This window comes from Euphorbia lathyris, chromosome 5 (genome assembly GCF_963576675.1).
Source record: "Euphorbia lathyris chromosome 5, ddEupLath1.1, whole genome shotgun sequence".
NCBI classification, from domain to species: Eukaryota; Viridiplantae; Streptophyta; class Magnoliopsida; order Malpighiales; family Euphorbiaceae; genus Euphorbia; species Euphorbia lathyris.
In genome coordinates this window covers 23,112,121-23,126,712 of record NC_088914.1, presented here as the reverse complement: position 1 = coordinate 23,126,712, position 14,592 = coordinate 23,112,121, and the positions used below count along the sequence as shown (strand labels likewise).

At 35.9% G+C, this 14,592-nt stretch overlaps 1 protein-coding gene across 1 annotated transcript; it reads left to right on the top strand.

The window, feature by feature from the left end:
* Positions 1–724: 724 nt before the first annotated feature.
* Positions 725–14,592, top strand: LOC136228707 (structural maintenance of chromosomes protein 1). The gene is made up of 18 exons (XM_066017160.1): positions 725–1,417; positions 2,286–2,522; positions 2,656–2,889; positions 3,563–3,801; positions 4,374–4,640; positions 5,124–5,394; positions 5,617–5,743; positions 7,127–7,234; positions 7,330–7,449; positions 7,524–7,663; positions 8,208–8,297; positions 8,386–8,594; positions 10,822–10,991; positions 11,346–11,455; positions 11,575–11,951; positions 13,046–13,297; positions 13,956–14,183; positions 14,314–14,592. The coding sequence occupies exons 1-18, from the start codon at positions 980–982 to the stop codon at positions 14,360–14,362; spliced, it is 3,666 nt and encodes a 1,221-aa protein (XP_065873232.1). The 5' UTR covers positions 725–979; the 3' UTR covers positions 14,363–14,592.

Genomic DNA, 14,592 nt, shown 5'->3' with positions numbered 1-14,592 from the left:
GAGTTATTTAGTTCCAATTTGATTTTTGTCAAGAGTAGAGCTTTAAATAAACCTTTGGCTCGATAAAAGTTTGATTGTATTCAACTCGATTTATAAATGAGTTGAGATCGAGTACGACGAAGCTCTTTTCGAAACTTGCGAACAGATTCCATTATATGTTCATGAATAAGCTCATGAACAAGTTCGATTATAATGTTCAACAATAAACTCGTGAGTAAGCTTGATTCCATTTTTTTTTATAAATAATAGTATTTCTATAAAGCGCGAAATGTAAAATTATGCAGTTTTGTGTGGAACTCTAGTTTTGTAAGTTTCAAAACCATGTGATTTTGTGTTAAACAAATTTCAAATTAACATAATTAATGAATTTTTTCCAAGCAAAGTTCGTAAAATAGAATTAACGAGCTATTAAACGAGCTTTTCACGAATACCCCACGAACAAAATGTTAGAGCTTGCACCCAACAAAATTCAGCTCGGTTTGATTACAGCCTAGTCCGGAGTTAAATAGTTTGTTTAAGAAGCTGAGGAGGCTAAACGACTATTTTATTAAAGTTCAGGTGTGATATATATATATTATGCCATCTTAAATAATTTGGACGAGTTAGGGGGTGTTTTCATTCAGCGAGAACTAGAAGAAGAGAAGTTTCAAACTGTCGGGGCAGAACTGTAATAAACGGAGAACTTATGAATTAAATTTTTTTAAAAAGCCCAAAAAGAACAAAAAAATTTCAGTTCCTTTCGTCCTTTCCCGACTACAAGCTTCGCAAATGGAAGCCCACGCACCTTAAAAATTCTTCCAAAAAGAAAAGTTCCCCTCCCGCCAATTCCATTTTCTCAGCGAGCTACGGCTCCCTCCATAAAAAATCCATACTTCTTCAGTGATACATCCTACCTACCTTCAACACTTCCAGTGTCTCTCCGATTTCCTTTTCACTTTAAAACGAAACCCTAATTTTCGTCTTTTCCATTTACCAAATTATGCCTTCGATGATTTCTTCCGGGAAAATTCTCAAATTAGAGATGGAGAATTTCAAGTCTTACAAGGGCCTTCAGACTATTGGCCCTTTTAAGGACTTCACCGCCATAATTGGCCCTAATGGAGCTGGTAAGTCCAATTTAATGGACGCAATTAGCTTCGTTCTCGGTGTTCGAACGGGTCAACTTCGTGGGGCTCAGCTTAAGGATCTCATTTATGCGTATGATGACCGTGAGAAGGAGCAGAAAGGTCGTAGGGCTTTTGTGCGACTGGTATATTTGTTGGCTAATGAGTCTGAACTCCAATTCACTCGTACTATTACGAGTGCCGGAAGCAGTGAGTATCGTATTGATGGGAAGGTTGTTAATTGGGATGAGTACAATGGGAGATTAAGGTCGCTGGGAATTCTTGTTAAGGCTAGGAATTTTTTGGTGTTTCAGGTGATTAATTTTTTATTTTTTGTTTGAATTTGTGTTCTGATTTTGTTCTCTGTGGATTGTGATTTTGATGCTTTAATTTTGCCCCATTTTGTGTGAACGTATTTGGTGCTGTAATCCTTTCAATAATTAATAATAGTTCATGTAGCTGTCTAAACTTATTGGTGTTGACTCTAGCTTAATTGAGAGTTTTTGAGCTTTAATTTAAGATCTAAGAAAATTTTCTATTTGAATGCATAATAATGGAGTCGTGTTTGTGTATTGTAATCAGTTTAGTTTAAATATGGGAAAATAAGTATATTAAGTCCAAATGGAGTTTTCTAATGGAGCTTTAGGTAGTGCACTCCATTGATGTACTTGGCTTGTTCAAACTCCTACTCCAGTGATTGTTCTTGTTCTTATTCTTCTCATTTGGAGACTCTTTTTTTTATTACGTTTATGGGATTTGGATAAGATTAAAGGGCGGCCCGGTGCACCACGCTTCCCGCTAAGCGAGGGTCCAGGGAGGGGTCCCACCACAAGGGTGTATTAGGGGCAAGCCTTCCCCTCCCAATTACACCCAAAAATTTACATATTCTCATCTGACATGTTTGCGCAGTCAATTCTGTGCTTAGCATAGACTTTCATATCTAGGTTTAAATCATTTTCTTGTATCTCATTTATGTTACTGTTGAATAGTTAGTTACTTAGTTTGTCTTGTAACCTGAAGAAAGCAGAATTCATCGGTTCAAGTTCAGCAAGCTTTTAAGTGATTGCTGGAAACACTTGAAATACTCTTTTTAGCCAGTTTGATGGCTGTGATAACTGAATTTTCTAGACTTGGAGAGTACTTCTAATGAATATTTTTGTTTATTCATACATTTTTACGTAGGGTGATGTGGAGTCAATTGCATCTAAAAACCCCAAAGAACTGACTGCATTGCTTGAGCAAATTTCTGGGTCTGAGGAGCTCAAGAGAGAATACGAGGAACTGGAAGAAAAGAAAGCTATGGCTGAAGAAAAATCTGCTCTAGCTTATCAGAAAAAGAGAACTGTTGTAATGGAGAGGAAGCAGAAAAAAGAGCAGAAGGAAGAAGCAGAAAAGCATCTTCGCCTACAAGATCAACTGGTATAGCTGTAACATTTCTATGCGAGTTACCATGCCATCCTTTTGTAATAAGAAGCTGATCATGTATTATGTGAACCATTCTTTTATCTTCTTAGAGAAGTAATTGCTTCAACGTTTTTTTCCCTGTCCACAGAAAGCTTTAAAGAAAGAACACTTCTTATGGCAATTATTTACTATAGATAAGGACATGACAAAGACAAATGATGACCTTGAAGGTGAAAGGACAAATCGTGAAGGTGTCATGCAGGAACTGGAGAGGTTTGAATTGGAAGCTAGTAAGAAGAAGAAAGAGCAGGCCAAATACTTGAAAGAGGTTGCACAGTTTGAGAAGAAGATTTCAGAGAGAAGTTCTAAACTGGACAAGAATGTGAGTTTTTGCTGGAATTTATTTTGTCCACAAAATTCTACTTAATGCCATTCATTATTTAGCTCCTTGGAGGTTTGACAGATTTTCATTCAATTTGAGGTTGTGAAATAAATGCCATCATAAGCAGGGTAGAAGACATGCCTGCACACCGGCAGATATTATGTAGGTCATAGCTTATCCAAAATTCCCAACTTGCTTTGTCTAGTTAAAATTTGACAAACAATGAGGCATTTTTACTATCTTTTTGGAACATTGTGCAAAATTTTTGGTTCCACAGAAGGCAATTCATAAAGAACGATGGGCATTGTTAAGTTTTGGGTCAATGAGTTTCTTGTTCAGGAAGAAATAGTCAGTTGCAAGTTGTTTTAGTACATTTTGTTTTTTGAACTTACATAAGTCTCTTGAATGCTATTTGGGGTTATTGGTTTAAGATTTTTGAAGTACTTGTTACCCTTGCTGTTTATTCTTTTTCCGTCACAAATAGATGCTTTGATGCTTTTTTTTCCCTTTTTCTTTTTGGAACTATTTTTTTTTAGTAATAAACAGTATTATGGAAATTCGTTAATTCATCAACCATTGCTGGCTTATAAATTTTATAATAGACATTTTTTGTTGAGAGTAAAAAGAGTAGTAATTCATGATTTATTTATTTCTTATTTTTTTCTGCTCATAGCAACCCGAGCTTCTGAAATTAAACGAGGCAATGTCACGCATAAATTCAAAAATCAAGAATAGCCGTAAAGAGCTTGAAAAGAAGAGACAAGAAAGGAATAACCATGCTGATGAGATAGACGAGCTGCAGAAGGGCATTCAAGATCTGACTGCTAAACTGGAAGATCTGCATGAAAAAAGTAGAGATGGTGGTGAAAAACTTCCCTTGGTTGACAGTCAGTTAACTGAATATTTTCGGATGTAAGTTTCTTCAGGCAGATTTCTGTTCAGTTTGAACCTTACTGAAACAACAAATTGAAAGTTCCTTATTTATAGAAGAGCAACATTTATTTATGCTACACCAATATTGATAAACTACTAACTTGAAGTAGCCATAATAAAAAATTTAGAGTTGATAATTTACCAAAGCAAACAAAGAAAACTAGGTTGTTGAATAATAGTAATTGATTGTTGCTTTGACTAACTTGTTATGGTCGAGTTAAAAATTGGTTCTATTCAACTTGACAAATCTCTTAATTCGTAGGAGTGTGCCTAGATGAATGTGTGTGTGTGTGTGTATATTCCATGTGATCCTAATTGGTTGTTGCTTTGACTAACTTATTATTCTCAAATACATAGCTGTTATTGCCATTCTAGGTCCACCGCTGTCATGCTGAATAATCAAGTGGTTGATGATGGCTGCGGAGTCATAAGTTGTATTATACTATGCTAGCTGATAATTTTTAATTAAACAAGACATTCACATATGAGGCTTTCTTTTGTTTTGGTCAACCTTTCTTCTGTACATTCTAATGGCAATACTAATGATGCAGTAAGGAGGATGCTGGTATGAAAACTGTCAAGCTAAGGGATGAGAAAGAGGTTCTTGATAGGCAACAGCATGCTGACATGGAAGCTCAAAAAAATTTGGAAGAAAACCTCCAACAATTGAAAAATCGGGAGCATGAGCTGGAAGGGCAAGAGGCACAATTGCGAGCAAGACAAGAGAAGATTCATGATACATCTACAAAAAATAAGAAGGAACTGGCAGATCTGAAAAAGGAATTACGCCAGTTGCAAGATAAACACAGGGATTCTAGGTATTCAAGTTACTTGCAGTTCATATGTGATACCTTGTCCGTAACATACACTGTAGACTAGTAAATGCACACGCACTTAAGGTTGATCGAAGAAGTTGTTGAATTGTACGAAGTGAGAGAATCCAGAAGAAGAAGAATCAACGAGATAAGGCAGACTCTGCTTCTCCTAACTAGCAGGAGAAGCAGACATCAGGTGACATGGAGGGAAAGAGTGAGGAAGGATTTAGGCCCTTTGTAAATAGGTGGCCCTATGGAGTGAAATAAAAAAAAAATCATATGGCATATCCCAACTATTTTTAGGATTAAGGCTTAGTTGATAGTTCACTTCCCAATGGAATTTGCATAGTCTTAGGCTTAGATATGTGGGTTTTGGTCTCACTTGATTCTCTTCATTTGTTTAGATTTGTTCCTGAAATTTTGGATTGCTTGGAATCCTTAAAGTCAAAATTATAGGTTGGTTTGACGGTTATTTTTGTTAATTAGGAATAAATATGAAAATTTGAAGTCTAGAATTGGTGAAGTGGAAATCCAGCTACGTGAAGTGAAAGCTGATAGATACGAGAATGAGAGAGATTCTAGGTTGTCTCAAGCAGTTGAGACTCTCAAGAGGCTGTTTCAAGGAGTTCATGGGCGGATGATTGATCTTTGTAGGCCAACCCAGAAGAAGTACAATCTTGCTGTTACTGTAGCCATGGGAAGATTCATGGATGCAGTAGTAGTGGAAGATGAAAATACAGGAAAAGAGTGCATTAAGGTAATACTTATTCTGGTGCTAATGTTTTAGTATTGTTTTTTAAATTTAGTTAATTATATTTATGTTGCTTTTTAATTATATTGCATTTCAACATGTCATTTTTTTGATCAAAATTTCAACGTCATTGAATACCTGATTTACTGCATAACTTTGATTGGTATTCTTTGATATTATAGTTCCTTTCAAGGTAATACAAGTGTGGGTACTATTTGGTTTGTGCAGTACTTGAAAGAACAAAGACTTCCTCCTCAAACGTTTATACCTCTTCAATCTGTTCGTGTAAAGCCAGTTTTTGAAAGGTTGCGTACATTAGGCGGGACTGCAAAGTTGATCTTTGATGTGATCCAATATCCTTTACAATATTTGACTATTTTCAGTTTCTTGGTATATTTTGGGAAAAAAAATCATGCTTGCTTGCATAAATAATTCAATTTGGCTTTCACTTTACTAGATTTTGGAATATGCTGCATGTTTAGTACCTTATTTCCTTCATTCATTTGAATGCTCTGTTGTTTTAATTGGTTCAATTTGTAGTTGTTTTTTGCTCATGAATGTTTGTTTCACTCCAATCGTATTACATGAATTTACCAATTGTTAGCATTCTTATGTGGTATATATTTTAGCAAGACTTACAAAGGAATACTGCTGGGTTTGTTGGAACTTCTAATTACTGGATTGTCTGTTAACTAATATCCATCTTATGACTCCATGAAGGTGCATGCCCCCCCCCCCCCCCCCCCCCCCCCCCCCCACACACACACACCCCTCCCCACCCATCATCGTTATTATTCTTCATCAAGGGTTTGGGTTTGAAGCATGAGTCCTAGATGGAACTCTTCTGGATTATTGAATCAATTCTAGTTGGTTAAGAAAATAATTCTAGCATTATGCCTTCTTGACATATGGTTGAATTCTGTTTATGCCCATCTCTGCTCTGTTTGTGAAGAGTATTCCATCTTTTAGCTCTTCATAGGTAGACTATCATGTCTTTTATATAATTTCTGATGTCATTTCATCAATCTGTGTTGGAAAGCTTGATTATGATGGTTGAAATTCAGCCTCTCAGTATTATAAATTTTGAAATGAATTCCAAGCTAGGCTTTAAGCAAATTCGGATGTAAGTGTACTTGAAACATGCTATGCCTGATATTCTCTTTCATGAGCTGCACATGTCTAATGTTTTTCTACGAAGATGTTTCATTTAATTGCTCCAGTATGAGTTGCCTATAATTGCATCAAGTGAGAAGCTGTATATTGGTACAATCAGCTTCATTATCAGCAAGGACAAATTTGTTTGACATCTTGATTAGATATATGCTGCAAGATTGAGTCAAGTAGCGGTTTTGTGATCGTGGCTTTGAAAATAATATTATTTCTGGTACTGGGTAGATATCTGTTGATATGAAAACTGGTGAAACTTCAAGGAACTTAATACATAGTATGGATTTGTTGATTTCTATCTTAAAACATCTGCTAGTCTGATTTTGTTGATTTGATTTTGGGAATAGTAGAATGTGGTGAGTAGATTCTACTCGCTGTATTTTTCTACCTGTATTATGATTTCCTATTTTGTTTTAATTGTGTTTCATTCAGCTGTTCCTTCTACTCTTTTGCTAATCAAGAAAAATACCAACAGATAGAAATTCTGGAAAGAAATGTTATTGTTTACTTTTTGTGTGAACTGAGGGGGGAATTAAAGTATTATAATTTTGTGAACTTAACAATTGCACATTTGATCCAGTACTAGAGAAAGCAGTTCTTTTTGCTGTTGGAAATACTTTAGTTTGTGATGACCTAGATGAGGCCAAGGTTCTTAGCTGGAGCGGGGAAAGGTTTAAAGGTGAATACTGCCTTTTTCAGTTAACGTGGTTGCATCTCGTGATATTTCCTTTTGCAATTGAATATATTACTTTTTTTTTATATAATTATTATTAGTTGTAACTGTCGATGGGATACTACTCACAAAGGCTGGCACAATGACTGGTGGTACTAGTGGTGGAATGGAAGCAAGGTCAAAACAGTGGGATGATAAAAAAGTTGAAGAATCTATTCTGAGTAAACTCAATAACTGGCGTTTTGTTCAATCTATAAATCACTGTTTTGCAGAGCTAACAATTGATCGTCTACAGAACTAAAAAAGAAGAAGGAACAACTTGAGAAAGAGTTGGAGGAGCTTGGGTCAATCAGGGAGATGCATCTGAAAGAATCTGAAGCATCTGGGAAAATTAGTGGACTAGAAAAGAAGATTCAGTATGCAGAGATTGAGAAGGTTGTCCTTTTTCATGATACTCTGATTAAATTAGGGTGAGCTTTGGTGTAACAGTAAATTTTCTGTAGCATGACCTAGAGGGCTGCTTAGAATAGGCTGACCCTCCCTAAACCTCATGGGTTATGCATAGTGGGAACCTTTTGCATTAAGTTCTCAATCGCCCTATACTGTGATTAAAATATTTCTTATTTATTTATTTATCTATTATTTTCTGGACATTTGCATGCTCCAGTTTTTATTGATGAAGTCCATAAAACTATGCGTACGAACAAAGTTGTATCTAAAAACACAATACACTAGATTACTTTTTAATGGCATGCCTGAAAGTTATAAACTCTGGTTGATGTTGAGTGTTAATGGTATAGAAAGATTGATAAAGGAGTTTGACAGGATAAAGAGAGTACATAAAAATTTGATCCTGGTCTTGAGTGGATAGTGGGAAGATATGATGATTTGCGTCCTAGATGATTTCCAATGTGTTTTCCTTGATTCTTCCTTTATTGGCTTCCATTGACTGATTCTGCTTCTGTTGATTTTCTTGCAGCGAAGTATCGAGGACAAACTTGAAAACTTGAAAAGGGAAAAGCAGATTATTAAAGAGGAAATTGATCGTATGAAACCTGAACTTCGTAAGGTGAGGAATGATTATGACAATGCTTGTCACCAACTTTATTTTGCTATACCTAATGACGGAAATATGTCTACATTTGTACTGCTTGCAGTTGAAAGACTCTGTTGAGAAGAGGGGTGCTGATATCAGGAAGTTGGAGACGAGAATCAATGTGATTGTTGACCGGATTTACAAAGATTTTAGTAATTCAGTAGGAGTAACAAATATCCGTGAGTATGAGGAGAACCATGTAAAGGCTGCACAACATGTTGCTGAGGAAAGGCTTAGCTTGAGTAATCAGCTGGCAAAGTTGAAGTACCAGTATGTTTCTTTTCTTGTTGCCTTGTGTTGTAAAATTTATGTGCTGTGGTCGTGTACTTTGTATTTTTCGTGATTGATCTAATAATAGTTTTCTTAGGAAAAAAAGAGCAATAGTCCACTTCTTGCAGCCTTGCCAATAATTTACGATGATTTTAAATGAGAGAAGACCTAGCATTATGATTGCCTGAAAACTACAATTTTGTTGTTTTTCCTTGGTTTTGTTTAAAACTCTAAGCTGGATTTTGGCATTGTTGCTGCCACCACTCTTGTTGTCAATATCCTTGGGGAGACAACTATTCCTTGAGAAGTTGCAAATCTACCTTTGATTGATACTTATGTCCAAGGCTGAGAATTTTGACCTGCTTGTTGCAATAATTTACTTTCTGCTTTTTTTTTTGTTTTTTTTCCCAGCCATTTACATTTGTATGTGGCATGGCCATGTCATATTGGTGATTTGATTCTGCTTGTTGCAATAATTTACTTCTGCTTTTTTCGCCAGCCATTTACATTTGTATGTGGCATGGCCTTGTCATATTGGTGATTTGATTCTGCTTGTTGCCATAGTTGTTAAAGGCGCAAAAAAAAAATCTTTTACTAGTTAAGCAAAAACCAAAAAAACACACTTATGACCACACAACACAAAACAAAACCACATTAAAACATAATACTAAATCATAAATGTCAAAAACACCAAGTTAAGTTCATACTTCATATAGACATAGACATTAACATATATTTAACGTCTTTAGTGTGTCTGTGGCATTTTATTTTTGCGTGGAGTGGAGGAGGAGGCTATTAATCCTTCTCTATTCTTTCTATATTTAGTTATGACTCTTGATATTCTTATTAGATTAGTGGTTGAGATTAATCAAACATCTATTTTATAGAAAACAGTAAAAAATAAAAAAACCTAGCGAAAACCCTCAGGCGCCTTGATCGAGGCTCTGAGGCCCAAGCGACGCGCACAAGGCGAGAGCCTTTTGTACAGCGCCTCACTCCTTTGGTACAGCGCCTCACTTTCTGCATTCAAGCTCAAGACCTTGAGCCCTGAGTGAGGCGTGCCTTTAACAACTATTCTTGTTGCAATAATTTACTTTCTGCTTTTTTCGACTGCCATTTACATTTGTATGTGTATAGCTGATCTGATTATGCATTGCACCTAAAAACCATTTTTAATATCATTTTTGTTTGATTGCATTGTAAATAGATAAGGTCACAGGGTTTGTTATTGAGATTGTTTCACGGAGCAGAAGTTGGTTGCGTAGGTGGTGAAGCTGTTTTAGAATTGCAGGACATTGGGTTTTGTGAATTAATTGTGCTACATAAGAATTTACAATATCTGAAAGGTCTTTGTTTGGCTTCTTCATTTGGTGGCATTGTTCTTTTGACATTGTACAGTGGCTTAGATGATTCCGATGTTTTCTGCTGAACACTTCTTTTAATTAACCTTTATGAGGTCAAGGCATTAGATTAGGGTCCATTTCTGGTTAGGTGTAGTTATCTATTGTTTGGTATAATACAATCACAAAGATTGGCAGTGAATTGTCTATTGTTTACTCACACATGCATAAGTCCTCTAGATTCTAGTGTTATATATACTACCATCAACTAAGAGAAAACCCATTAGATTATGTAGTATGAGAAGGACGATCTTAACCCCACTTTAGCAGTCAACTTTCTGTTGAATCATGATGGGATTTTTCCGAACTAATTGTATTCTTCCATTCGTGTTCAACGGGTCGTGCATTCTTTTTGTGCATCACTTATAGTATTTGATTTTAACAAATAGAGCGTAGAATCCCATGGTTTTTGTGTTAAGGAAGGGATGAGATGAAGCAAGGAGAGTGGAGAGCCAGAATTTTGGTCTTGTTACCTTGTCAAAGTCTTACTTCTGATGTTCATAGAGTTGGGAAGCCTGCAGTAATTCTCTTAATCTTGAACCAACTGTTTTTCTAATATATCACATGTTTATTCTGGATAATTACTAGTGTACTGGATGTATTTACTAATGTAGGGGGTCTGTCATGTGTCCTCAATTGTTTAGTTCACTATATGAAATTGTTGATGTGATCCTGACAACTCAGTCCACTATTATTTATATTTGGTTGATATTGGCTTGTTCTCTTTCTATAACTTGAAGGGAGCCTCTCCGGAGTCCATTCATGGTTCTTTAACATTTGTATTGATAATGTTCCTTGGCCATCCATCCCTATCTTGTTATTTTCAGGTTGGAGTATGAGCAAAAGCGAGACATGGGTTCCAGAATTAAGAAGTTGGAAGCTTCGATCATTGCTTTAGAAAATGAAACAAAACAAATTCAGAAAAAAGAGGCTGATATAAAGTTAGGAACGGAGAAAATGACTGATGACATTGATAGATGGAAGGAAGAAGTGAAAGGTATGATTGGATTTTCATTTGTTGATATAAAGCAGACTTTCCTTCTTGGGTATATAATCCTGAAGTTCCAACGTGCTGAACTCTGTGAGTCAGGCTCCTAGTAACATAGAGGTTTCATTTTGGAAAGTTGCATGAAATTTGAAGTATTCACAAAATTGAGTTATTAAAGGTTAAGTTTTACGTTGAATGTCATGAATAATAATAAAACCATTTTCCAGATCAAGAAGACATAATGATAGTTTAAAACAAATCTGAGTATGCATCAAATGGTCAAATATCATTTGATAATTCTTTTGCTTCTTTAAGTAGATAATGTAATGTCTGTATTCTATGATTTACCAAATACTCTTATAGAGTGGAAGTCCAAGTCAGAAGAGTGTGAGAAGGAGATGCTTGAATGGAAGAAGCAGGCTTCAGCAGCTGCAACAAGCATATCAAAGCTTAACCGCCAGATAAACTCAAAGGTAAGGGCCGATTCTCCCCAATATTTCTTTCTGCATGATCCTATAGAAGTGGCAGGGAAGAAGATAACTGAACTATTGTTTATTAAATTTCTACTGATATCATTTTCCCTGGGTTACAGGAGGAACAGATAGAACAACTACTGGCTTGGAAACAGGATATAGTGGAGAAATGTGAATTAGAGCATATTAACCTTCCTACTGTTCCAGATCCGATGGAAGTTGACTCGACTCCAGGCCCATATTTTGATTTTAGCCAACTGAACAGATCTCTTCTTCAGGATAAGAGACCTTCTGACAGGGAAAAGATTGAGGCGGATTTTAAGCAAAAAATGGATGCCATACTATCAGAAATTGATAAAACTGCTCCAAACTTGAAGGCTCTGGATCAGTATGAGGCTTTGCAAGAGAAGGAAAGAGAAGTGACCGAAGAATTTGAATCAGCAAGAAAGGAGGAGAAGCAAGTAGCTGATGCTTACAATTCAGTTAAGCAAAGAAGGTGATAATCGCATCATTCTTTTTCTGTTCTATGGTGAGGTAGATGATAAATAATAATCAGGGAAATCATAAAACACCACCATGAAGTTTATGTTCAGAAAATTATGGCAAATAGAGGGAGATAGAACTAGCAATAGGATGCTACATCCAGCAATCCTTGTCTGATGCTAGGTTCACATGTGTCTCATCTTAATTTCCAGAACAAAAAGAAATTTATGCCCAAGTGCGATTAAATATTACAGAATTGATGAGACATTTAGGTTTGGCCGTGGCTTTTTATTTTTTCCCTTTTCTCTTTCTTGTTCTTTCTTTTCCTTGTTCTGTGAAGAGAGCAGGTTTGGGAGAACATAATTTTGCCAGCTTGTCAGGTCAAACTATCTCAATCATAATGTCAAACAAAAATGAATTTTGGAGTGTATATGGTCTGTTAAATGTTCATTCACTTTGGCTAGTTCTTGTTTTTGTTCTTTTGTGACATCCACAAAGGGAACAAATTATTGTAATGCCTCCACTGCAGCTGGTACAGTGGATTTTGTAGACCCTCTTCATATATATATATATATATACACACACACGCGTATATATATAGGATGAAATATGTAATCATTGAAAAACTCAGGAAATTAGTTGACCATTTGCTGTTTCATTGTGATTCGTTTTTACGAATTTCTAATGGATATTTTGGGTATATGTGGACAAAGAAAGGAACAAAAATGCTTGAGGGGCTCTCAATGTGGTCCTGGGTTCAACTTTTCCTGTGTTATGGGAAACTAAGAAGTTGATATTTGACAGCTCCTTTTGATGGTGTAAACACTTATATGCATAAACGGAGAAAATGCATAATCTTCAATTGGAGATTGTCCAGTGGATGAGTTTGCTCTTGTACACTTGATATTTCTATGTTCTTAGAAGACTATATATCTAAAATATGCAATTTACGTGGGTGTTGCTACCAGCCATTTTCCTACTGATGTTAAATCTTTTTCTGTGTTTGTGCAAATTTGGTTTTGCTTGCTTTAAGTGAATTATGATAAAAGCAACTGTTCTGTTGTTTTATTAAAAATGCCTCATGAGACTTCATTTGGGTTTATACAGATATCAATTATTTATGGAAGCTTTCAACCACATATCAACAAACATTGACAAAATCTACAAACAATTAACAACCAGTCAAACGCACCAAGTGGGAGGATTAGCATATTTGAACTTGGAAAATGAGGATGATCCTTACTTACATGGCATCAAATACAGTGTTATGCCCCCAACAAAGCGTTTCCGTGATATGGAACAGCTGTCTGGTGGCGAGAAGACTGTTGCAGCACTGGCACTACTCTTCTGTATCCACAGGTATGCCCATATAATTAGATTAATGGCTTGTTCATACATATCTGGATTGATCAAATAGCTGCTGGGTTTGTTTGGCAATTTCTTTCTATTATTTTAAAAGGAGTCGGCGTAGCTTAAACGTTTCGTATTCTTCTCAGAAGCAGAAACATATCTTGCATGTTCTTTAGTATTTCCTTGCTGCATTTTTGTGGGTTCTCTTATTGCAAAAAAGACCTGCTAAAGTGGAAGTCTATGCTATTGACCTCTGGGTCCCTTTTTGTTAAATGTCCCTGCTCATTTGGCTTCTTTCTAACAAGTTTGGAAAATTCAGCTGGGAATTGGATTTTTCAGATGTAATTTTGATTGCATATATAGGTAGCAATAGTCCATTGCTGAACCTAATTTGATAAGTTGCCCTGTCCCTTTGTCTTTCTCCTGCTTTCCTCTCCTTCGAGCGTGCATGTTTTATTCCACTCCAACCTTATCAGTTCTGTTTATTAAAATGTAATTTTAAAATTCTACCTAGTTTAATTTATGAGTAATTAACATTACATATAATATAAGTTTGATTATATTGCATTGAGAGTATCATACCAAGCCTAGCCTTAGTGTAGGGATCAGGGGGTAGGCTACCGAGTTTAATTTGTATTTAATATTGTCTGTGTTTGAGTGACTTCAGCTATAGACCCTCGCCATTTTTCATACTGGATGAAGTTGATGCTGCATTGGATAATTTAAATGTCGCCAAGGTTGCTCGATTCATTCGCTCAAAATCATGCGAGGGAGCCCGGAATAATCAGGATGCCGATATCGGCATTGGTTTTCAGAGCATCGTGATATCTCTGAAGGATAGTTTTTATGACAAGGCTGAAGCTTTGGTTGGGGTTTACAGGGACTCGGAGAGAAGGTGATATTTTTATATTTTTATTATTATTATCTTTCTTTATATGTTTCAAGATAAGAGCAGTTACGTTATCCTCATTCAGTATCTAAGTCAATTTAGTCCCTGACATGTACACTTCTAACTTCCTATGCAGTTGCTCAAGAACTCTGACATTCGATTTGTCGGTATATCGAGAATCTTGAGGATTCAGCATCTGATCATACAGCAGCAGTATAGATTGTTTTTCTTCTACTCTGTTAATACCTCAGTTGCTAACATCCTTACATGTACTTCATGTAAATATGAAGAAAAGATGATTGTATGAATGTATGATTTATTTTTCAGTGTAGTTAAATTGGTGGTTTTGTATCACATTAAGCTTATTAGGCATACCTGAGATCTTTGGTCATTGATAGATTCGTCATCTTTGTTA